Source organism: Pneumocystis carinii, assembly GCF_001477545.1.
Source record: "Pneumocystis carinii B80 chromosome Unknown supercont1.3, whole genome shotgun sequence".
In the NCBI taxonomy this organism is placed as follows: domain Eukaryota; kingdom Fungi; phylum Ascomycota; class Pneumocystomycetes; order Pneumocystales; family Pneumocystaceae; genus Pneumocystis; species Pneumocystis carinii.
Window position 1 is genome coordinate 124,219 of NW_017264715.1, and position 21,798 is coordinate 146,016.

Below are 21,798 nucleotides of genomic sequence, written 5' to 3' on the forward strand. Positions count from 1 at the left end.
TATATTTAAATAATTAGCATTCTAATAAATTGCAAGACAAAAATTTAATTAATATTTAAAAAAATCATAAATTGTCTAGCTATTTATAATTATGTTTGATTTTTTAGATATATTTTCAGATAAACTATAAAAAACTTATAAATCTATACCAAAAAAAAACAGTATAATGCTATTTAAATATCTTAACTATCACCATTTATTACAAATATTAATTTTTTCATTGAATAATAGTAAAATTCTAATGCAAAAGAGTTAATAATGTTTTTACCATTTCTATTTCTTCCATAACGTTATTTGATTTATCGCTTTCAGAATCCTCAATCTGCATATTATTTAAATATTCTATATTATAAATTAAGAAGATTATATTAGAAGATTAATATATTTACCCTGAAGAACAGCTTTAATAGATGATATATCTTGTCCCTCTATTTCTAATAGCTCTTGTACCTTTTTTTTTATTCCTACATCCTCTATACATAACCATGCTAAAATTAAATCTATTACTTGTAAAGAATAAAGTCCAACATCTATTAAATCAAAATAAATCCCAGATTCCTTTTCTATCCTTTCATCTTGACTAAGTCCCTTAAGCTCTTCCATCATTTTCTGATTAGCAGAATCAACACGAGATTTATATAATTTCCTTAATTCCATTAATCTTAATACTTTTTCATAATCTTTTTCAACAAATTTTGCTAATGTTCGAATACGAGGTGTAGAATCTATAGGCAATAATCGAAGAAGAGATAAAAATATTCCTAATAAATATTCTGTAACCTTAAGAATTGGCTAAGATAGTTATATTTTTTATTCATTATTTTTATTTAAAAACCTTTTTCATAAAAATAGAAAAAATATTTTTTAGCCCAGCAGCCTCAACAAGTCTTTCACAACAAGACATACCATGAAACCCTCCAAGGGCATGGTCTAAAACCTTTAAACTGCGATACTTAGTAATTTTCCCATGTCTAATAACATTTAAAACAATTATATTACATACATTAACATACCTTAACATTATTAAACATAACTCAACACCCTCTGCATCAACAAATTTTTCTTTTCCTTCCTGTTCTTCTAAAAGAGAACATAAACAATCGAAAACATTTTCTACAAATTCTTCCTCAATATCTTTTACAGGGTCTCTTTTACGATAAGGACTCAGAATATGTAACAATATATCAACGCTATTCAAATCAATAATTTTTTTCCGAATAAAAGAACTTGATGATGTATAAATAGCCAATAATTCTGCAACATATTGCTTATTTTGGGAAATAGGAAATTCTTTTACTTGAAGTCTTTGAAGCAACCATTCTAAAATATTCGTAGAACGAACAACATTTTCAGAAAAAGTATGAGAAAATGACGAAATATTCTCAAGAATACCTATCAATTAATTAACCATAACAAAAAAAATTAAACATACTCAAAACAAGAAATACACCACGTCTATCTGACTCATTAGACTCATTAAAACGTGTCAAATTATCTACTAAAGCATTAAATAATTGAGCTTCTATCTTAAACAATTAGAAATCATATTCTTCATATATTTTAACATACCATTGAACTTATTAACGATTTCATTTCATCTTCATTATGATCAACATCATCATCTATCAATTCATCAAGTAATTCCAATACACTTATAGCAATATCCGCATTTTCATGAGACAAAAGACCAATCAATGATTTATAACATCCTGAACCTAATATTTCCGAATATAACTCTGGATACCCTGAAAGTACAGAAAGAGCTTTAATTTCAGAATCTAAATCCGCTTCAGAAGAAATAAATCTATTCCTATCAATTCCTCCAATAATCTATACATAATTTTCCTACTTTTCTGGATTTTCTGAATATTTCATTCGTAACTCTTGATTTTTTGTAATAGCCTTTTCAAGCTTAATAACCATTTTTTTAAGAGAAGATGCACTAATTTGTTCTTCCTTATAACTTTTAAATCTCTTTCTTATATTATATCCTTACATACTTCAATAGGCTCATTTTTATCATTCTCATCAATAAAATTCAATATTTCCTCTTGTTCTTTAGTTAATCCACCCCCAAAAAAACGCTCATCCTCTTCATCAACTTCTCCAGATACTCCTCCATCATATTTATCTTTAAATTCTCCATTATTTTCACCATTTTCTTCAATATAAGTATTTTGGATATTTTTATATGTTTCTACTGGATTAATAGGTGAAATTTTCCTCTTCTTTAAAACAGGTTCTGGTCTCTAAAATACTATTAAAAATACTTATAAAATATCTATAAAATACCTTAAATATATCATCAATTTCCATATTTTTTTTAAAAAAATCTTAAGACCTACGACCATCGCTTAACCCTCATCAAAACACTTAATATAAAGGTTATTAATGGCTTCCTACAATCAATCCTATCCATATTACGGCCAGAATTCTTCGTCCCAGATGTATCAAATGATACCTCAAATACATAATCCTTTTCAACGGCCAGGTATGTTTTAATAAAGAAGTTAAAAAGCTAATAAATAATAGGACAACTTAACTTTTTTATGACACCAGAAGAGGCGGCTATTGCAGAACAACAGTCTATTTATTCTTCAGAGAATAGGGAGAATGCTAAACTTCGTCATCAAGCACGATGGCAAGGAAAGGAAAAGCGAATAACAGTATTAAGAGAAGGAGGAGGATCAGTATGGGAAGATCCGAGTCTTCTTGACTGGAATCCAGCACATTTCAGGCTTTTTGCAGGAGATCTTGGTGGAGAAGTTTCAGATGAGACATTATTTAAGGCATTTCAACAATATAAAAGTCTTAGTAAAGCAAAAGTTATTAGAGACAAAAAAACAGGAAAAAGCAAAGGATATGGATTTGTAGCATTTAAAGACCCAGATGAATTTGTAAGAGCATGGAGAGAAATGAATGGTAAAAATTGTATAAATATAAATATATAAATATGTAATGTGTATTTTAGGTAAATATATTGGATCACATCCAGTAAAACTACGTAAAGCAAATACAGAAATTAGAGCAGTATCTATTCATCAAGAAAAATTGGAACAAAAGAAAAGAGCAAGTAGATATGAACAAGAAAAAATTCAAAGTGGAAGAATAAGTAAAAAGACAAAAATAAAACGATAAATTTCATTAAAAATCAAATAATTAACTTTAATTAATTAATAAATAATAATTCGACATAATCAAAATCTCGTTATTTAATAAAATGCATAAATAATATAAAATTTATGCTTGCTTACTCTTTTACTAAATTTTCAGTATCTTGAAGGGAAACTCTAGTAGGTGATCTGCTTTTAGTAACTAAAGGAACAGTTTTGCAATCTAGTTTTTGAGAAAGTAATTCTTCTTTTAATGCATAATATTTCATAATATTATATAATATAATCCCAATAATTGTTACAATAAAACCCAAGATATTTATCAACTCGAGATGATCCTTAAAAATAATAGCAGAAGCACCCATAGTTATAACCTCTTTACATATTCCTAATTATATAAGATAGGAAATCAAGAATATTTTCATTCTATACCTGCAACTGAAAGTGTTATGATACTTGTTCTTTTAATTAGCCTATTATAAATTAATTTATGAAAGAAAGAGGAAAAAAAATACCAATATTCACTAACAATCATAGCAAAAGCAATAATTCCAGGGAATATCAAGATTACTAAAGAATTAACACCGTAATCCCAAAAAGATGTATACACTATATCCTTTAAACCTTCTATTAATAGCGAAAAAATGACTAAAGAAAAGAAAATAGATGGAGATAAAAAATATATAAATGAAATTGGATTAAAAGCAACAGAGTTATCTGCATATAGTATCTGAACGAGTGACCATTTCAGTCCTCCAAAGATAGACGCTGCAATAACCATTAGAAATCTATTTTCATTTATTTCTTTCAATATCAAAAAACAATTATATACCCTTGAAAAATGAATTCTGTTTGCGCTGATGCCATCATAACAACTCCAATCATCATAATAACAATAACAATAATAAGAGATATGCGCACTTTTTCTAGCCCAAAAATAAAGGAAAATAATAAAACAAAACCAAGAGATGAAGATTTACACATGGCTTTTACACAAATTAGAAATATTAAAAATATATCTGAAAAAGTTACTATAGAGAGATAAACTTATGGTTTTCAGTGAAGCATTTGAAAATCCAATTTCTAAACTTGTAGCCACACCACATGGAATAATCTTTGTTCTAAAAATAATAAGAACACTTTAAAAAATATAAAGCGAAAAAAACAAATAATCTTTCATTTCAAAACTATTACTTGGCGGCTGAAACTGAGGAAATAATTTCATAATAATGATAGAAAAAAAATATTCAATTACAATGTGAATAGCTGCAATAAGTCACCAAGAAATTCAATATAAAAATAGAAACATACATCCTGCAAATAAAGGGAATGTAAAGTTTAGATGCTTATCCGAAAACAACCATTTATTATATAAAGATAAAAGTATTGAAAAAAAAAACCTTAAATACAATGTTTACCAATATGAACTTAAAAAAACAAACATACCATGAAGAGATAAAAACTATATTAATAGAAACATTTTTCGCAATATTTTTATCAAATTTATCGAGAAAAGGCTTATTTGAAACTTCATCATTCAAATTATTCTCCAAATTTTCATTTGTATTAAGCTCCGTCTCAATATATTGACGAGATGTAGTACTCGAAGAAGTTAAAGGATTAAGAAGAGGTGTATTATCAGTCATTTTATTCAGGTCCACTTTTCATTTCTAATAATATTAAAAAATGTCGTTACGTAGAAATGCTTTTTATATTAAATATATTTTAAGAAATAATTTAAATTTTTATAAAATCTATATTTGCCCACTCAGGTAGTTCCGTTTCAAAACTCCATAAATTATCGTCAGATTTATACTTCCAAGCATGTAAATAAATTTTTAAGTCATTTTGTGAAGGGTTAGAGTATAAAGGTGCTTGACAAACATCACATACATTGCCCGTTAAAAGTTCATCACATTTAATTTCTCTCAATCTCTCAGCTTCTTTTATTTTATCAGTATACCAAGAAGATGTATCTATTTTCTCCGATTTTATCAATGAAGGAAACAATTCATTATCATTAAGCGTAAAAGTGTCATTTTTTTTTATATCATATCCCCAAATTCCTATATCTGAATAGATCGGATCGTTTAGTATAGGTTTCCCTAGCCATTGTAGATGAACTCGAAGCTGATGAGTTCGTCCAGTTAAAGGTCGACCTAATTGTAAATTAAACACAAAAAATATGGTAAATAGTATACACACAATGAACAATACTATTTTCTCCATCATAAGCTAGCATTTTAAAAATGGATTTAGATGGCTTTCCATTCGGATGGACTCTATTTATTCCTAACTTTGGAGATACTGTTAAAAGTGGTTCTGTACATACTATCTCTTCTCTGTACAATGAATTTAATTCATTAAAATAAAGAACTTAATACTTAGGAAATAGACCACGAACTTTACATATATATTCTTTCGAAATACTCCTATCCTGCATTTTTTTACGCATTTCTTCTGCAACACGTGCATTACGAGCCAAAATCATCAATCCTGATGTAAGTCTATCAAGTCTGTTACACGCTATTCATCATTAGAAAGATAAAAAGTCAGAAAACATACGAGCAAGACTTTCAAAGCCCATTTCTGCCATCATAATATGTGTAATTGAATTATGTCGATATCTTCCAGTAGGATGAACCTAAAAACAATTCTAGTAAAAATACACAAACAAATACATAAAAGCCTTACAGGAATACCAGGAGGTTTATTTATTACCACAATATCATCATCTTGATATATAATTTCAATTTTCTTATCAGCAACTGGAGGTTCATGTCTATGACTAATATGTTCTATAATATCCCCATTTTTTATTGTCTGCTCAAATGTAGCAATACGTCCATTTATAATAACATTTCCATTCTTAATTTCTTGTTCCTAATCAAAAAATAAAAATATTATCTATGGATAAAAGATAATACATAATATTGAGGTGTTCGTTCTCTAAATTCTGTAGAAAAAACATCATAAATAGTACGTCCTCTCCATCTTTCTTTAGCATATGTTTTAAAGTTAAAAAAATAAGGTACAACTTTTCTTAATCCTATATAAATTACTTTTACTATATTCAATTGTTACTTAAAAGCTACCATTATCAAACGTATAATAAGCATTTTCTAAAGGGTTATATTTACATTCTGATTCCGATTTTTTCCTTGTTTTTCCCTTTCCATGCCTTAAACTCATGTCCAAACAATAATCATGGAACTTATAAGATCTTTTATATAAATTAAAATCTACTTGAACAGCTTTTAAAATATTTTTTTTATACATAATAGATAACGATAAAGATATTTTATTAATAGAATATTAGATAAATAATTGATTAAAAACATTATATTCTGTAAATGAAACACTATTATACATCATTCCAAAAAAACAAAATATCCAGAAATAAATAAATACAGCCAATGTGTATAAATAAAAAGAATCTATTTATACTACATAATCACCTCAAACAAAATTATAAATACAATGTATATTTCAAAATCAGTTTAATCATAATTCGTAATATTAAGCAGGACGAAGATTTGGCAACTGAGAAATTCTGTATAATTCAGCATCGTTTGTATCTTGAAACCATGAACATATAGTACATCGTATAACCTATAGTAAGATAAAATTAAAGCTATAAAATCTTTTTATAGATAAATCAAATATACCTTTCCCAAACTATAAGGTATCAAAGGAATAAAACAAATAGTAAAAAATTTTTTTTCATGTAAAGGTATAGCTAAAATATTTTATCAGCAATATTCATATATATCTAACATTAGAAGCCAGTACCAGATATATTATGACATATAGGGCAATAAAGAATCATATTTTCGTATCCTATAAAAATTATTATATATTATAAAAAATCTAGTTATATATATATATATATATGTATACCTTGAATTTTACTACTAAAATCATCAACTCCAAGAAAAAAACAAAACATCAAAAATTATTGTTAAAATAGTAGATAATAATAATAAGTTAATAACATTAAATCATTTAAACTAAAATTAAAGCTTTCGATATATCATATCAAAAATAATCAGCATAATTTTTTAGTATAAAAAGTATAAATTCTATTATTGAGAGATATTTTTGATTTTAAAGCATATTTTATAAATCTTAAAGTTTTTTAATAAGTGAATAAAAATTAGATAAAAAGATATATCAATATAAATTAAAAAAAATATTTTTATTAATTTATAAAAATATAAACAAAAATCATTTTTATAAACATTTAAAATTCCATGTATAACATAAAATACAAAAAAATATTTCTATTAAAATGAAAACTTTATATATTTTATCTTTTTTTTTTTAATTATTTTTCAAAATTTCTTAATATAATCTACCTTTAACTATTTTTAAAATTTTAAAAACAAGCAGAAACAAATTACAAAAAAATTTATATTAATAATCAAAAGATATTATTTATCATATATAAAATATATTCATAAATATTCAATTTTAAATTTATACTATTAAAAATTAATCGTTTCATTTTTTAAAAAAAATTAAAGGTTCATATTATATTATACAACTATTAATTCATACTAATCAATACAAAAAGGATGATAAACGATAATCAACTTTATTCACTTTCTATTGCAGTTGGAATTTTAGCTATATTTTTAATCTTTGTCTATCATTTTATTGTAGCAAATGATTCAAATAAACAAGATTAAAAATATTGAAAAATATTTATTAAAGTATATTATATATCTTAAACATCTTATTATATACATATATCATTAATAAAAAAAATTATTTATGAATGTCCGAAGTATTAAGGATTTCTCTAAAAATATTATGTAATATTTTTTTGTATTCTAATAGATATTAAAAATATAAAAAGTTAGAGTATTTATTCGTTCATTATTTTTAGTTTTTTTTAAAAGAAAATACTTTACAAAAACAATCTAAATCTTAAATATATTAATCTTTACGATATTTTTATCATTAACTATATGTTATAAGCTAAGATCTTTATTGATTATTTGTTCCATAATATGGAAGCCCTTCGTCGCCTTTTTTTAGGAAAAACATTACAAGAGCAAGTTAATAAATACATACAAATAACATATTTTTTGACACCTATTACTAAAGCCATTTTCAGGTACGAGAATGGCAAAGAAAACTTAAATCAGAGTGCCGTTCAATTGATCGACAACTTTCCCAATTATTTATTGAAGAAAATAAAACTCAACAATCTATTAAACAATATGCTCGTCAAATATCATCTCCTATAGCACAAACATCTTGTCGATTATTAACAAAAGAACTTATCCGTGCTAAAAAGCAACGTACTCGACTTGAACGTAGCAAAGCTCTTCTTAATAGTTTAAGCATGCAACTTGATGAACAATTAGCAACACTTAAAATCACAGGAATATTAGAAAAAAGTACAATCATGATGAGAGATGTTAATACATTAATACGTTTGCCTGAACTCAATGCAACTATGACAGCTATCAGCAAAGAAATGATGAAAGTATATAAAATAATATGCTTTAAAAGAATATATCATTAAGGGCTCTTTAGGCTGGAATTTTTGAGGAAATAGTATCAGAAACACTAGACATGGAAGAAATCGATGAAGATATTGTCGAAGCAGAAGAAATCGATAAAATATTATTTGAAATTGCAAATGGACAATTAGGATCAATCGAACCAAAATTAAAAACTCAAATAGATGTGGTTGAAGAACCAGAACAAGATGAATCATTAGAATACATGCGTCATCGTTTACAAGTACTTAGGAACTAGGAAACAAAAAAATTAAACAAAAACTATTAAACAATGCACTAATTATACAATATTATATCGTTACATCTTTTATCTTTTAATATATTCTATCATTCGATCGACTTCATTTTTTGTTCTTTTCGACGTACCGCTCCCCACACAAGTGTCTCCTCCTCTAAATCATTTTCAATTATAGTATTTAAACCAGATGTAGCTTTCTTTGAACTTTTGTTGTTATTGTCCTCAGCTTCATAATCTCTAGTTTGTTTACTTTTAATCCATTTTTGGAGATATGCCCTAATTAAAAGATATCCACAAACAATTGTTACTATACGTAACAAATCTGTCCCTCATTTATTAATAAAATACTTAATAATAGCCCAATATTCATATTCTACCTTTTAAACTATAATTTATTTGCCAATTCATATAACTCATAAAAAAATATCAAAAATTAAAAACCTTTAATACTCAAATAAATAAATACAAATCTTCATATATACCTATATAAATTTGATAAATGATACGCAATGACAAATTGAAAGATTAAACCCTACTTATAAAGATAATTTAAGATTTTAAAAAATTCTTATATAATACATAAAAATTAAAATAAACAAGATGCATTGTTAAAAAATGTTAATCTATACATATTTATTCAATATTTCTTTTATAATATAAAATATATCTTTATTAAGTCACGTGACAAAAAATTCATAATGTATAAAAGACATATTCTTTTTATACATAAAACAGAAAGAATAAAGACAAAATCTACTTAATTTAAAATAAAAATACAAATTTATCATTTATTTATATATATATTTCTTATAATTACTATACATGTTGGGTTTAATGACCAAGTCCGGTATAGATGAATTGCTTTTTCACGTGAATGAAAAAAAGATATATAAAGGGATTCGAACGACCAAAATTACGATCTTTTTACATCTCAGATACGAAGAGTTATACGGCATAAGAACAAAAGAACAGTATATACGACAGGATATTGAAGGTTTAGGCGTATATAGACTTGTGCGAAAAAGATAGATTTTGATATATATGACAATATCGGTTATTGATAGGCATTGATACAAATGACACCATTAGATAAATCTCTGGACGGTGTGTTGAATATGCAGTGAAGATGAGGAGGAGAAGGAGGAGCTGATAGGAATATAGAAATTATTGCTTCAAGACCTTCAGGGCGTATTCGAAGAGCCCCTAAACGTATGCGTAAAATTAAAACTCGTTTGGGAACGAGAAAAATTACACAAATTGTAAGCGCAACAACAGCTGCAGCGGCAATACAGGCAGTGATGGAGGAGGGAAGCAAAATCATTGTTAGCAATTTGGTGAGTTTTTTTTTCTAGAATTATCAGTCATAAAAAAAAAACCGTACTAATAAAGATTTAGCCGTCTGATGTAACTGAAGCGCAAATTAAGGTATGAAATCATCAAAGCAAAGACTCTAGAAGAAGCGGGACTATCGCCCTCCTTTGGACGTCTTAGCGTTTCTCTGTTCAACGCTTTTTTTTTTTTCTTTCATATTCCTTGATATTCATTTACCAACCACTATCTCGTGCTTCAAAGGATCTTTTTTCTAAATCTATTGGACCCACACGTAGATGTTTTTTAAGTTATGGGCCGAATGGCCAATCGAAAGGCATTGCCACTGTAATTTTTCAAAGAAAAGCAGATGCTAGTCGAGCGTATGCACAATATGAGGGAAGATTAATCGATGGTGTACGGAAAATGAAGGTTTTTATTTCATTTTTTTTTTTATTTCAAAGATAACTTTTTAGGTTGAAATTGTCCTCGATCCTGGTAAATCCATGGCCAGTTCGTCTCTTTCGCAACGCATTGCACCAGGAATATCTCGGTACACGCATTATCACATGATGAATTCTTAATCTAATTTCTCAGAGGACGAAGACTTAGAAAGCCGGGCAAAGGGATGGGTCGTTTTAAGAGAGTTTCTAGACCTAAAAAAACTCTGGAAGAATTAGATGCAGAAATGATTGGTAAATAAAAGTTTTATTCAATTATAACCATATCTTATACGTTTATTAGATTATTTTGGATCTGCTAACCAAGAAATTATTGCTTAGATATAAATTAATTACATATATAAGCTAACTTCAGAATATATCTGTATTTTTTTTCTTTCTAAATCTCGAAAATAAAAACTATAGGAAATGTTTGTTATTTATTAAACACAATTCAAATAGCAACCTGTCGATTTCGACATTTATATATTTTAAAATATATTTAAGTTTTTTTTTTCTAATAAATCATATAATTTATATACGTGAAGCAGGAGGTTTAGCATTCTGTTTTACAGCTTCCCTTATATTTTCTTTTTGTTTCCCTTTAGGTTTGGGCTCTGAAGTAGACGTCGTTTGTTTAGCATATTCTACCATTAATTCATGCTAAACTCAATAAGCCTTAATAAAAAAAACACCATAACCTATAATAAACATACAAGACCTTCATTTCTCCTTGTACAAAGCTTAATCTGTCAATTTATATCACTAATAATAAAGAAAAAAGCCTACAAGAACATCATCTACATTTATTACTTTTCCTCCACGATGCTTAGCAAATGACTCAATATCTTCACCCAATGTATTAATCTGAGAATATACAAGTGTAGATAAAGATGCTATAAAATGTGATGAAGGAATAACACCTAATTCAAGGGACTCTGAATCAGTAATATGTCCTGTTGTATACCAAATTGCCGATTGCAAAGCTATTTAAAAATATAAAAATAAATATATTAAAACAAAAAATACCTTGAATCTGTAATGCTTTCTCATCATCAACAGATTCTACATGTCTTGATCTATTTGCCATTAATATAGGCACAATTTATACATATATATATAAGGGCTACGGGGAATAATATAATCGAAAAAAAAAAACTTTTTATATTATCTATAATAAATAGGAAATATTTATAAATAAATAAACCTAATCTTTATCCATAGATACAACATCTTCATTAGATTCATCTTTAGTAGATTCATCTTTAGTAGATTCATCCTCAACATCACTATCATCATCATCAGAATCCATATCATCTAATTTTGGCATATTTTCAGAGCCAATTCCATCTGAAAACTTGTTAAAATCAAAATCATCCATTCCTCCACCAAATTGTGATGAAAAGTCATCTGTAGAACGGGCGTTCTGCTCATCTTCATCCACCCACTATTTAATCATTACTTTAAAAATACTCGATTTCTTGATTCTTTATTAACCTTTTCAAAATCCGTACGAATAAATCCTGATTTCTCAGCTGATTGAATCAATCGTGGCCAATACTTTTCATCCGCATTTTTCTTACGAATCGTAAGAACTATAGACCGATCTGTATGATGAATTTTATAATTCTATACAATACATTTTAATGTCAGTATAGACCCTCCTAACGTTTTTAAATATCTCTCCAACCGACCTCTGGATCTACTTCCTTAAAAAAAAATAATGTTAATGAATATTTAGTAGAGCCATCCTTAGTCAACGCATCAAGTGTTAACATAGTTTCTGTTATATTAATTGTTGGATCAGAAACATCTGGCACTGCTAATGTTAAATATAAAACATTTTTTTCTAAATCCGACGACGATGAGCGTTGTGCCCATTTCACTAAGACCCATTATTAGCTTTCAATTCTTATATTTAAAGACGAAATCACCTTCGGGTGTAACTTGAATCATAATGTTTTGAAATTTTTTTTACCCGAATTTTCTTTAAGCAAAGTGTCCGTCTGCCCTCATCTCATTCTAAGAAAAGGTTTAGGGTTGCTATTAAGAAATTTATTAGACTAAAGTTCTAACAGTTTAGTTCAATTACTTTGTTAAGTTATTAAACTTAACTGTTGGAATTTTATTTTTATATTTATTATCAGGACTTGTTCCTGACCAGTGAGAAGATGTTTATTAACAAGAAGTTTATTAACATGATGTTCATTAACAAGATGTTTATTAACATATTATTTTTTATTAAAACAAATAAGATTAATACTGTTTATTTCTCTAATTTATAAGACTTTTTTTAAAAAGTAATATACAATTCAACTAGATTGATTGAACAACCCATATAACAGAGTTGTTATATAGTAACAAACCCAACCCCAACCCCAACCCTAACATGAGTACTAACCTGAATTTGAAGTGCTAAATTGAAGTGCTAAATCGAAGTACTAAATCGATGTACTCAGTTGATGTACTCAGTTGAAACCTCATTAGAATACTCAACACTCATCAAACTAACCCTCATCAAACTCCTTAACTCCTTCCCTCTAACCCCCTCCCTTCTAAACTTCATATTAACCCTAACCCTAAGCTTCAGCATAAACTTCTGCATAAACTCCTGCATAAACGTGTACATCATTAGCTTCTACTCGACCCTAACCCTAATCCCGACTCAACGCTAACCCTAACGCTAACTCCGACTCGGTCTTAACACCAATAGGAGAATCGGAGAACTCTATACTAGCACTTTAACAAGCACTTTAACAAGCACTTTGACAAACCCCCTAACTCTAACTTGACTCTAACTTGACTCTAACTTGACTCTGACTTAATACTAATAGCACCCCCTCCACCCCCTCCCACCCTCATACTTACTCCCCCCCTACTCCTTCCCTCCCTACTTACAACCAACTTCCTCCTAACCCCGAAGAACCCTAACCCTAACCCTTACAGCAACTTCCCACTGAACCCTAACCCTCCCCACTACAACCCTCTCCACTACAACCCTAACCCTAACTCCACACTAACCCCGCCCTAACCCCACCCACTCCGTTTTCCCGACTTTGTTTTTCTACCCGTCCCGACACACACCTTTAGGGCATCAAACCAATATTGGGTTTTTGTATGAACGAAGAATCAGGTCCTTATTATAAGGGGATGGGTAAGTTTAACGAGAGGGCAAGAAAATGAGGGCAAGAAACGTTGATATTAAAAAGAGTATTAATGAAAAGAAGAAGCTAAAATATGAAGGGTATTTGAAGGGATTAGAGGAAGACTAAAAGGAATTTTTTTCTTGCAAAGAAAAACATATAAATGAGAGGATGGAGTAGAACTGACGGGAGTTTAGGGAGTACAAGTCGTACACGATGTAATCCAACGATAAATGGGTATATGGAAGGTCAAATAACGGAAAAGAAACGAACAGGAAGTTATGGGGAAGAGAATGAAGAGATGACGGGAGTGGAAGAGAGATATTCAGAAGCGTATCGAAAAAAGGCGAAAATGAAGGGAGAATTAGATGTTCTTGATGAGGAAGCATTTGGACAGAATTTAGATGGAGGGCATGAGGAATCTCATGCGCGATTAGAGGATATTCAGCAAGAATTAGCGTCGGAATTTCATCCGGATTTATCGATGTTAGAACATTTACCGACGGTAGGACAAGAAGCACATGCGTTTTTACATGAAGAAGTAGCGCAACAGATTACGGATCCTAATCAAAACCTATGTATACAATCATTACCGATTCTAGATAATCTTGTAGAATAAGATTTTTTTGAAAATAAAGATAAACTTGCTTATATATGAAATAGTCATCACAAATTCTTTCAATTCTTGGTAAAGGACCGCATCAAGAGACTTTAAATATAGTAACGCGACCGGATACGGCGAAAGGACAAGCTTATCGTACGTTAACATCACTTTTTAACCGTAAATTATGAAATTTTTTAAAATATACAAGTTTAATTAATTTTTTTTAATAGAAGTTAAAAAATTGTATTCAACTGAAGCATTTCTTAACCCGGATTTACTTGATTTACGCGCGCCACAACATCGTGCAACTATTAGGAAAGTAAACCTTGCAACGTTTGTATCATCGGTATTTGGATCGGTAGAAGTGGGATTTTTTCATTTAAATGAACATTTTCTTGATACATTTGTTCCTGATGGGGCACGACTTCTTAAATCGCAAAGTGCACTTTTTCTAAATTTAAAAACGCAAGCCTATATTAGTGCTATAGATCAAGGCGAAAAGCCAAAAGAAGAGATTCTAGACGATCTTTTTCCTCCAAATATGGATCAAATTCTTCTTCAAAGAAGGAATGGAGCAAAAAGTCTTACACCTAATGAAAGTGATTTTGTAGCACGTTGCAAATCACGAAAAAATCATGTAATATTTTTATTATTAAAATACGTTATACTAATATTCTTTTTTTTTTTATTAGCTTGCTAAATTTCCTATTAATGAGAATTTAAGCGAAAAATATGTTTGGCAGATTTTTCTTCGTGATGTTTCCGAATATATTACAAGAAATTACGAGTCAATCGTTTCTCAGCCTGTATGTTAATATTGTTTTTTTTTCTTTCAATTTTTAAATCATTAATTTTATCATTAGATTCGTCGTCATCGCCGAGTTTCTTCCAAAATGCAGGGCTCTGCTCAAGGACACTCATCTGATTCTGTCCTTCAAGTAGCTTTGTATCGTCAAAATCAAGATCCAGGAAGCAGCAAATCAAATCATATATCTCATATTCAACATATTGCTCAAATGCAACAAATAGGACATATACAAGATTTACATGATGATACCGATGAAGCAACTGCAATGGCTCTTAATGGCGTCGATGCCAATCTATTTACAGGTTAATATTCAAAAATATATTTCAAGAATGTAGTTTACACTATATTAGATTCTAACCTTCATCTTAATCTTTCACCTACTGCTGATCATGCACTTTCTACACAACAACTCTATGAACAAGCACGTCAAGCTGCTCGTCCTTCTCCTTCTCGTAGAGGAAAACCTGCACAAAGACGTCCATGGACAAAAGAAGAAGAACAGGCTCTATTTGCCGGTCTTGATCAAGTCAAAGGCCCTCATTGGAGTCAAATTCTTACACTTTATGGTGCAGGCGGCACAATTAGTGAGGCATTGAAGGATAGAAATCAAGTACAATTAAAAGATAAAGCTAGGTAAAAAATTTATATATTATTAATTCTAATTCTTAACTTATACATAGAAATTTAAAACTTTTTTTTCTTAAAAATCAACTTGAAGTTCCCCCATATCTAAGATTCGTTACCGGAGATTTAAAGCGCGAGTAAACTTCAGTTTTCAAATATCTATTAATCTAGAATCTCGGCACTAGAAATTTTCAACATTCATCAGATATTTTTTCTGTAAATTAAAACAATTGGTTTAGAGTTCAAGGTATAGTACATAGGTAGTACTATTTCATGTATTTATAAGTTTGTCACATTTTTCATTATAGTAATTAAATTTTTGTTCGACAAATAATGTCTTCGTTTATATGATCTTTTGCTTTATATTTTTAATATAAAAATGACTATAAATAATCAAGAAGACATCATTAAAGATGAGGAGATGTTGGATGAAGATGATTTTGATATTTCACAAGATTTAGAAGAAATCAATACATTATTAGATAAACTTATGAAACAACCATTTGATTATGATTCACATATTAAATATATCAATTTACTTAAAAAACATAAGATGATAGATGAATTGAAGAGCGCAAGAGAAGCTATGCAAGTATATTTCCCATTAACAGAGGGTATTATTGAAAAAAACGGCTTTTAAATAACTTTATTAGAAATGTGGATAGAATGGTTAAATGATCAAGAAGAAATAACCATAACATCTGAAGATAAAATTTACCTTTTAGAACTATACTCTAAATCGGTTGAAGATTATCTTTGTAACTCAGCAGCAATATATTTTTAAGAAATAATTAATATTATATTAGCTATCAATTTATGGAAAAAATATATTACATATGTTAAAACTCAGGTAGAAATGACAATTAATAGTGAAAAATCAGACCTGAAAGAATTATTTAATCAAAATTTTCTTGAAAATATTTATATTCAAGCATATTCAGCTACTAAATACCATATTTTACAGGTAACATATAAATAATTGCTTTTATAAGATATGAATTATGTTAGAGCCATGAAATATGGTCTTTTTATCGTGATTATAAAGTTCAAATGTTGAAAGAAAATCCAAGGTATTAATTATTTATTAATTTCTATACTAATGAATAGTCTTGAAAATATTCAGGATGTAAAACAAATTTATATAGAAAGATTAAAAGTTCCTCATTCTGGTATTTTGAAATCTGGTAATGAAGTATATAATTAATATTTAGGAATGGAAACATGTTTCTCTGATTTTTCTAGCTTTATAACTAATTATGATAATTCAAATTATGAAGAAATTATGGTTTCAACTAATAAAATATATAATCCAGCTTTAGTTAAATATCAAGAAAGAGATTTTTATGAGATGCAGTTATCAAAGTATAATTATGCTTACGATCAATATGTCAAGTATTTAGAATGGGAATTACATCAAAAACCTCAAGAAATAGAATTAATATGTACACTATTTGAGCGGTTTCTTAAGAGTTATCCTCTATCGGCAGAAATATGGGAAGATTATATTCAATTTATGGTATTTTCTTTTCTTTTTTTTTACAATACTAATATAAATAGTTTGAAAAATCATCTATCAATAAAATAAATGATTTTTTTTTACAAAGATCTGTTAAAAACTATCCATGGAGTGGTATGCTTTGGGCACATTATATATATATACTTGAACATAATAATTCTTCTTTAAGTGAAATTTGTGCACTTAAAAATCGTTCAATTGAATTAGGAACACTTTTTCATGATATAGAAGAATTCGTAAAGGTTTTAGAAGCATGGTGTGGATATTGTAAACGTAGGGTTATAGTATGGGATAGTAATGATGAAAAAGTTCAATACGTTATAAAAGAGTTGCAAACGTCAATTAAACTACTTAGAAACGGTATAGATTGAAATAATAAATCATTAAATTTATAATTTCATAGTATTTAAAACATCTGATAAACAAAAAAGACTTGAAAAAATGCAAATTTCTGTAAATACGAAATTAGGAAATATGAATGAAGCACGCAAGATTTGGAAAAATATATTAAAAAATCATAATACAGAAGCTAAATATTGGCTACAATATTTTATATGGGAAAGGTAGTTTATAACTTTTTTCTATAAAACATTCAATATATTAGACATTATGGAGAAATAAATATCGCCATGAATATTTTGAAAAATGCTAGTTTAAAACATCTGGATTTACCTGAATTAATTTTCGATATATATAGGGATTTTGTTGTAGAAGAAGGAACATTGGAATCATTAGAAAAAGCAGAGACAATTATACATAAAGGTATCAAAAATATACGAAAAATAGAAAAAAAGGTAATATTTAAGCTATATTATACTATAAATAACATTTTTTTAAAAGGAAATAAATACAGAAAACAAAAACAATCAATTGCCTGAGGAATCAGAAGAAAAACTTGAAAAAATACCAACAGATGATAATATTAAAAATCAAAAGAAATCAATTGAAAATAAAATTAAACGGTATTAATATATTTAATATATTATTAGTGTTCATTATTTTATAGAAACAGAGAAAATACTACTGTTAGAGTAACAGGATTACCAAAATCAATTTCTGTTGAACAATTACGTCACTTTTTTTGTGGAGTAGAATTCTTAAATATGTCATAAAAATTATTTTAATTAATATTAGTGCGGCGATATTATAGATACGAAAATTATGGAAGAATCATCAAAAGATTCATCAACAGCATTTGTAGAATTTGCTACTCTAGTTGTCCTCCCATATACTTAATTATTTATTAATTACTTTTTTAAGGAAGATACTAAATCTGCTCTAACAAAGAATTACAAGAAATTGGATCAAAACGAAGTTCTAGTTGAGCTTGCTACTGAAACAACATTATGGGTAACAAATTTTCCACCCTCAGCAGATGAAAAATTTATTTATCAACTCTTTCAAAAGGTTTTCTTAAATTAAATATTCCTTTTTCTTGGAAATTAACTCATACATTTGTAGTTTGGAGATGTAGTTGAAGTTCGATTTCCAAGTTTACGTTATAATTCACATAGAAGATTTTGTTATGTTCAAATGAAATATCCGGTATTTATACACAAACAATTATACATATTTAAATCTTAAATACAATTTTTAGGAACAAGCATTAGCTTCTCTTTCTTTACATGGGCAAACTTTTGAAAAAAAATATAAACTTGTGGTTAGTATATCAGATTCATCAAAGAAAGAAAATAGAAAAGAAGCAATGTAAACATAATTTCATACTATCCTTTCCTCTACTAAGGAAAATAGTTCTGAAGAAAGAGAAATCATTGTTTCTAATATTTCACCTGAATCAACCGAAGATGATTTAATAAATTTATTCTCTAAATATGGAACTCTAGAACGTATACGGCTCATTTATGATAGAGATTCAGGATACCACAAAGGTTTTTGTTATATAGTTTATCCCACAACAGAACAAGCACATTCTGCATTAGATGCCGATAAGCAAGAATTGCATTCAAAACCTATATCTGTAAAATTAGTAAAACCAAAAAACAAGATCTATCTAAAAGAAAACAAAAAAGAGGATGAAAATGCATCTTCACACGAAAATACTGTTTCAGAAGAAAAAACTACACCTAGCGTACCTTTTCATGAAATCAAAGATAAATCTCTTGGCATTTTATATCTTCCAGATACCGTCAATCAAACTAGAATAGAAGACGTCTTCAAAGTCTATGGAAGCATTAATAAAATTGAATTAAGACCTGATCATCAAGGCGCTATTATTCAATTTAAACATGCATCTGTAAAAAATCATACAATTCCTCTAATTATACATAAATTTACTTTTTTTTTTAGGATGCTGGAAGAGCTGCAATGGCCCTAGATGGTTATGTTTTCTCTGATACAAAAATACGCATTGTTACTGTTGAAACTTTACTTCAACATAAACCTAAAAAGTAACTTTTTCATTTTTCTAAACTATTCTAATTTTTTTTACACAGATTTTCACCACAAAATAATGATCTTCCTCCTCAGAAAATTACTGATCTAAAGTCTAGACGACAAAGACTCTCCTTCAATCAAAACACTATCTCTTTGCCAAAAAAACGACTCAAATTATCTACTCATAATAATGCTCCTTCTTATACTCATTCATTATCAACTTACAATAATGATGACTTCCGCTCCATATTCTTGAATAAATCATAATTATTATTAACTTCTTATTATACACTATATATATACTGCCCAATACCTAGAGATATCGATCCAGACAGCCATGGCATGGAGGACAAAGAATATGGTATTTGATGGAGAAAAAAGCAGGAAATAACAGAGAAAATACACAGGCAAAACATCCACGGCAGTCAAGCCGACTGAAGGTAGTGGTTCGATATTTACCGAGTAGTCTTTCAGAGGAGGAGTTTAAGAACTCTATAAAAGAGTGTATTTCGGAGGAAATTGAATGGTTTACGTTTTTACCAGGGAAAATATCAACAAAGTATTTATTTATATGAGTTATTAAGAGTTTATTGAGGATTTAAGCCGTAGCAAAAATGATAGATATGGAAGAGCGTATATCAAGTTTAAATCGCTAGAAACGCTGATTGGCTTTTATAAAAGCATTAATAGACATGTATTTTCAGAAGAGAAGAGTTATAGATGTGCTATGTTGCTTTTTTTTGGGTTAATTATGACTAGATAAGGAGCAAAAGGTGCTTGTTGAATTTGCGCCGTTTCAGAAGATTCCTCGGTTAGAAAAACAGAAACATGATGTTAGACAAGGGACGATTGATGAAGGTATTAAGGGGATTATATTATACAGATATTTTTTATTTATAAATGTTTTTTTTTAGACCCAGAATATATAGAATTTCAAGAAACATTGAAAAATCCAAATAAAGAATCACAAGAACAAAATAAACAAGAGGATGGTTTGATAGATTTTAATATTTAAAATGAGCTAAAATTGTGAATATAGATGATACAGTTCCTATTAATGCAATTACACCATTAATTGTACATTTAAGAATGCAAAAAAAGGCAGCAGCTTTAAAATCGAAACAACGTAAAAAATATGCATTAGAAAAGAAGGCATCAGCACAAATAAAAGCTGATTCGATAACAGCACAAATCAAGTCACATGGAGGATATGGTTCTATAAAAAAATATAACAAGAATAAATTTCAAAAAGAACCAAATAATTCAGATGCAAGGAAAGAAAGTTCTATGCGACCAGACGAGCTTTTTCCAAAGCATTCTAATCCTCATAAAAGAACTCATAAAAATACAGCAAAAAAAGAATCGCCAGCTACTATGAATACTATTAAAATTCTTAAGCCATCAAATCGAGAAAAAGATTCTAATTCAGATATATTTAACAGAGAAAAGACGTATGATTCTTTAAAAATACCAAAAAAAAAAGACACTACAACTAATTCTACAAATAAAAGCGAAAATGAACCCAAAAAAAATACCAGAAAATATCATGATTGTACAGCACAATCCACACAAAAAGAGCCGAAAAGCAACACAGAATCATATAATAAGTCAAACACACCCTTTCGTAAGAAAGAACGCGATCATCATTCAGCGAGAAGCTTTAAGAATAAAAATGTTCAAGAATAAAATCAATTATAATGTTTTTAATATAACTATCAGATGGAACAATTTATAGTCTATGGACGTATCTTTTGTCCTAGAAATAGATTATCAAAATGTTTTAAAAATATATTTGCGCTAAACTTTATAGATAAGTTTAATACTTGGGAAGAATTACTAGATATAAATGATGGATTATGGAATATACACATTTTCTAGCGCTTCAGGCACTATCTTTGGTAGTTTTTTTAAAATTCATTAAAAATGGAAATAAATAATTATTCGTTCAATAAAATTTAAATTCATTTCTTACAGAATGTTGCGTCAAATCGCTTTTTGAAAACTATATCATTCAAAATAGCTGGAGAAATAGGGTTCAAATTGATTTGAATTAAACTTATTTATTTTCATCACTAT

At 28.2% G+C, this 21,798-nt stretch overlaps 13 protein-coding genes across 13 annotated transcripts; 6 read left to right on the forward strand and 7 right to left on the reverse strand.

Moving 5' to 3' along the window:
• Nucleotides 1-194: 194 nt before the first annotated feature.
• Nucleotides 195-2,358, reverse strand: T552_00645 (hypothetical protein). Its single transcript, XM_018369254.1, has 9 exons — nt 2,293-2,358; nt 2,001-2,249; nt 1,850-1,956; nt 1,570-1,804; nt 1,433-1,526; nt 1,014-1,392; nt 836-971; nt 390-792; nt 195-342 (listed from the first exon to the last, which is right to left on the reverse strand). Exons 1-9 carry the CDS (start codon nt 2,314-2,316, stop codon nt 239-241), a joined length of 1,731 nt encoding a protein of 576 aa, XP_018226959.1. The 5' UTR covers nt 2,317-2,358; the 3' UTR covers nt 195-238.
• Nucleotides 2,347-3,182, forward strand: T552_00646 (hypothetical protein). The gene is made up of 3 exons (XM_018369255.1): nt 2,347-2,491; nt 2,533-2,922; nt 2,972-3,182. The coding sequence occupies exons 1-3, from the start codon at nt 2,392-2,394 to the stop codon at nt 3,136-3,138; spliced, it is 657 nt and encodes a 218-aa protein (XP_018226960.1). The 5' UTR covers nt 2,347-2,391; the 3' UTR covers nt 3,139-3,182.
• A 22-nt stretch (nt 3,183-3,204) lies between these two features.
• Nucleotides 3,205-4,805, reverse strand: T552_00647 (hypothetical protein). The gene is made up of 8 exons (XM_018369256.1): nt 4,560-4,805; nt 4,425-4,513; nt 4,280-4,379; nt 4,146-4,234; nt 3,946-4,099; nt 3,629-3,901; nt 3,546-3,586; nt 3,205-3,501 (listed from the first exon to the last, which is right to left on the reverse strand). Exons 1-8 carry the CDS (start codon nt 4,757-4,759, stop codon nt 3,251-3,253), a joined length of 1,197 nt encoding a protein of 398 aa, XP_018226961.1. The 5' UTR covers nt 4,760-4,805; the 3' UTR covers nt 3,205-3,250.
• T552_00648 (hypothetical protein) lies at nt 4,805-6,350 on the reverse strand. The gene is made up of 7 exons (XM_018369257.1): nt 6,209-6,350; nt 6,041-6,162; nt 5,808-5,996; nt 5,679-5,757; nt 5,498-5,639; nt 5,319-5,455; nt 4,805-5,272 (listed from the first exon to the last, which is right to left on the reverse strand). The coding sequence occupies exons 1-7, from the start codon at nt 6,303-6,305 to the stop codon at nt 4,851-4,853; spliced, it is 1,188 nt and encodes a 395-aa protein (XP_018226962.1). The 5' UTR covers nt 6,306-6,350; the 3' UTR covers nt 4,805-4,850.
• Nucleotides 6,351-6,591: 241 nt separating this feature from the next.
• On the reverse strand, nt 6,592-7,108 carry T552_00649 (hypothetical protein). The gene is made up of 4 exons (XM_018369258.1): nt 7,014-7,108; nt 6,906-6,953; nt 6,782-6,852; nt 6,592-6,725 (listed from the first exon to the last, which is right to left on the reverse strand). Exons 1-4 carry the CDS (start codon nt 7,060-7,062, stop codon nt 6,633-6,635), a joined length of 261 nt encoding a protein of 86 aa, XP_018226963.1. The 5' UTR covers nt 7,063-7,108; the 3' UTR covers nt 6,592-6,632.
• A 974-nt stretch (nt 7,109-8,082) lies between these two features.
• On the forward strand, nt 8,083-8,929 carry T552_00650 (hypothetical protein). The gene is made up of 3 exons (XM_018369259.1): nt 8,083-8,176; nt 8,236-8,610; nt 8,661-8,929. Exons 1-3 carry the CDS (start codon nt 8,129-8,131, stop codon nt 8,883-8,885), a joined length of 648 nt encoding a protein of 215 aa, XP_018226964.1. The 5' UTR covers nt 8,083-8,128; the 3' UTR covers nt 8,886-8,929.
• T552_00651 (hypothetical protein) lies at nt 8,930-9,387 on the reverse strand. Its single transcript, XM_018369260.1, has 3 exons — nt 9,368-9,387; nt 9,263-9,326; nt 8,930-9,207 (listed from the first exon to the last, which is right to left on the reverse strand). The coding sequence occupies exons 2-3, from the start codon at nt 9,300-9,302 to the stop codon at nt 8,975-8,977; spliced, it is 273 nt and encodes a 90-aa protein (XP_018226965.1). The 5' UTR covers nt 9,303-9,326; nt 9,368-9,387; the 3' UTR covers nt 8,930-8,974.
• Nucleotides 9,388-9,961: 574 nt separating this feature from the next.
• On the forward strand, nt 9,962-10,975 carry T552_00652 (hypothetical protein; the record flags this gene model as incomplete). The annotated part of the gene is made up of 7 exons (XM_018369261.1): nt 9,962-9,989; nt 10,047-10,219; nt 10,281-10,310; nt 10,458-10,625; nt 10,670-10,746; nt 10,791-10,888; nt 10,938-10,975. 7 exons carry the CDS (start codon nt 9,962-9,964, stop codon nt 10,973-10,975), a joined length of 612 nt encoding a protein of 203 aa, XP_018226966.1.
• Nucleotides 10,976-11,121: 146 nt separating this feature from the next.
• On the reverse strand, nt 11,122-11,767 carry T552_00653 (hypothetical protein). The gene is made up of 4 exons (XM_018369262.1): nt 11,663-11,767; nt 11,423-11,619; nt 11,350-11,376; nt 11,122-11,296 (listed from the first exon to the last, which is right to left on the reverse strand). Exons 1-4 carry the CDS (start codon nt 11,721-11,723, stop codon nt 11,168-11,170), a joined length of 414 nt encoding a protein of 137 aa, XP_018226967.1. The 5' UTR covers nt 11,724-11,767; the 3' UTR covers nt 11,122-11,167.
• On the reverse strand, nt 11,763-12,632 carry T552_00654 (hypothetical protein). Its single transcript, XM_018369263.1, has 5 exons — nt 12,568-12,632; nt 12,328-12,518; nt 12,131-12,262; nt 11,841-12,080; nt 11,763-11,791 (listed from the first exon to the last, which is right to left on the reverse strand). Exons 1-4 carry the CDS (start codon nt 12,587-12,589, stop codon nt 11,841-11,843), a joined length of 585 nt encoding a protein of 194 aa, XP_018226968.1. The 5' UTR covers nt 12,590-12,632; the 3' UTR covers nt 11,763-11,791.
• Nucleotides 12,633-13,740: 1,108 nt separating this feature from the next.
• Nucleotides 13,741-15,999, forward strand: T552_00655 (hypothetical protein). The gene is made up of 8 exons (XM_018369264.1): nt 13,741-13,787; nt 13,974-14,386; nt 14,440-14,557; nt 14,611-15,017; nt 15,073-15,186; nt 15,244-15,490; nt 15,539-15,821; nt 15,869-15,999. The coding sequence occupies exons 1-8, from the start codon at nt 13,751-13,753 to the stop codon at nt 15,951-15,953; spliced, it is 1,704 nt and encodes a 567-aa protein (XP_018226969.1). The 5' UTR covers nt 13,741-13,750; the 3' UTR covers nt 15,954-15,999.
• Nucleotides 16,000-16,149: 150 nt separating this feature from the next.
• T552_00656 (hypothetical protein) lies at nt 16,150-20,035 on the forward strand. The gene is made up of 18 exons (XM_018369265.1): nt 16,150-16,426; nt 16,466-16,570; nt 16,619-16,776; nt 16,821-16,882; nt 16,920-16,981; nt 17,024-17,328; nt 17,370-17,688; nt 17,732-17,891; nt 17,933-18,122; nt 18,169-18,290; nt 18,335-18,416; nt 18,463-18,543; nt 18,589-18,735; nt 18,790-18,873; nt 18,926-19,035; nt 19,081-19,582; nt 19,636-19,736; nt 19,782-20,035. The coding sequence occupies exons 1-18, from the start codon at nt 16,192-16,194 to the stop codon at nt 19,987-19,989; spliced, it is 3,033 nt and encodes a 1,010-aa protein (XP_018226970.1). The 5' UTR covers nt 16,150-16,191; the 3' UTR covers nt 19,990-20,035.
• Nucleotides 20,036-20,044: 9 nt separating this feature from the next.
• Nucleotides 20,045-21,453, forward strand: T552_00657 (hypothetical protein). Its single transcript, XM_018369266.1, has 5 exons — nt 20,045-20,281; nt 20,326-20,435; nt 20,482-20,580; nt 20,637-20,714; nt 20,762-21,453. Exons 1-5 carry the CDS (start codon nt 20,091-20,093, stop codon nt 21,406-21,408), a joined length of 1,125 nt encoding a protein of 374 aa, XP_018226971.1. The 5' UTR covers nt 20,045-20,090; the 3' UTR covers nt 21,409-21,453.
• Nucleotides 21,454-21,798: the final 345 nt, after the last annotated feature.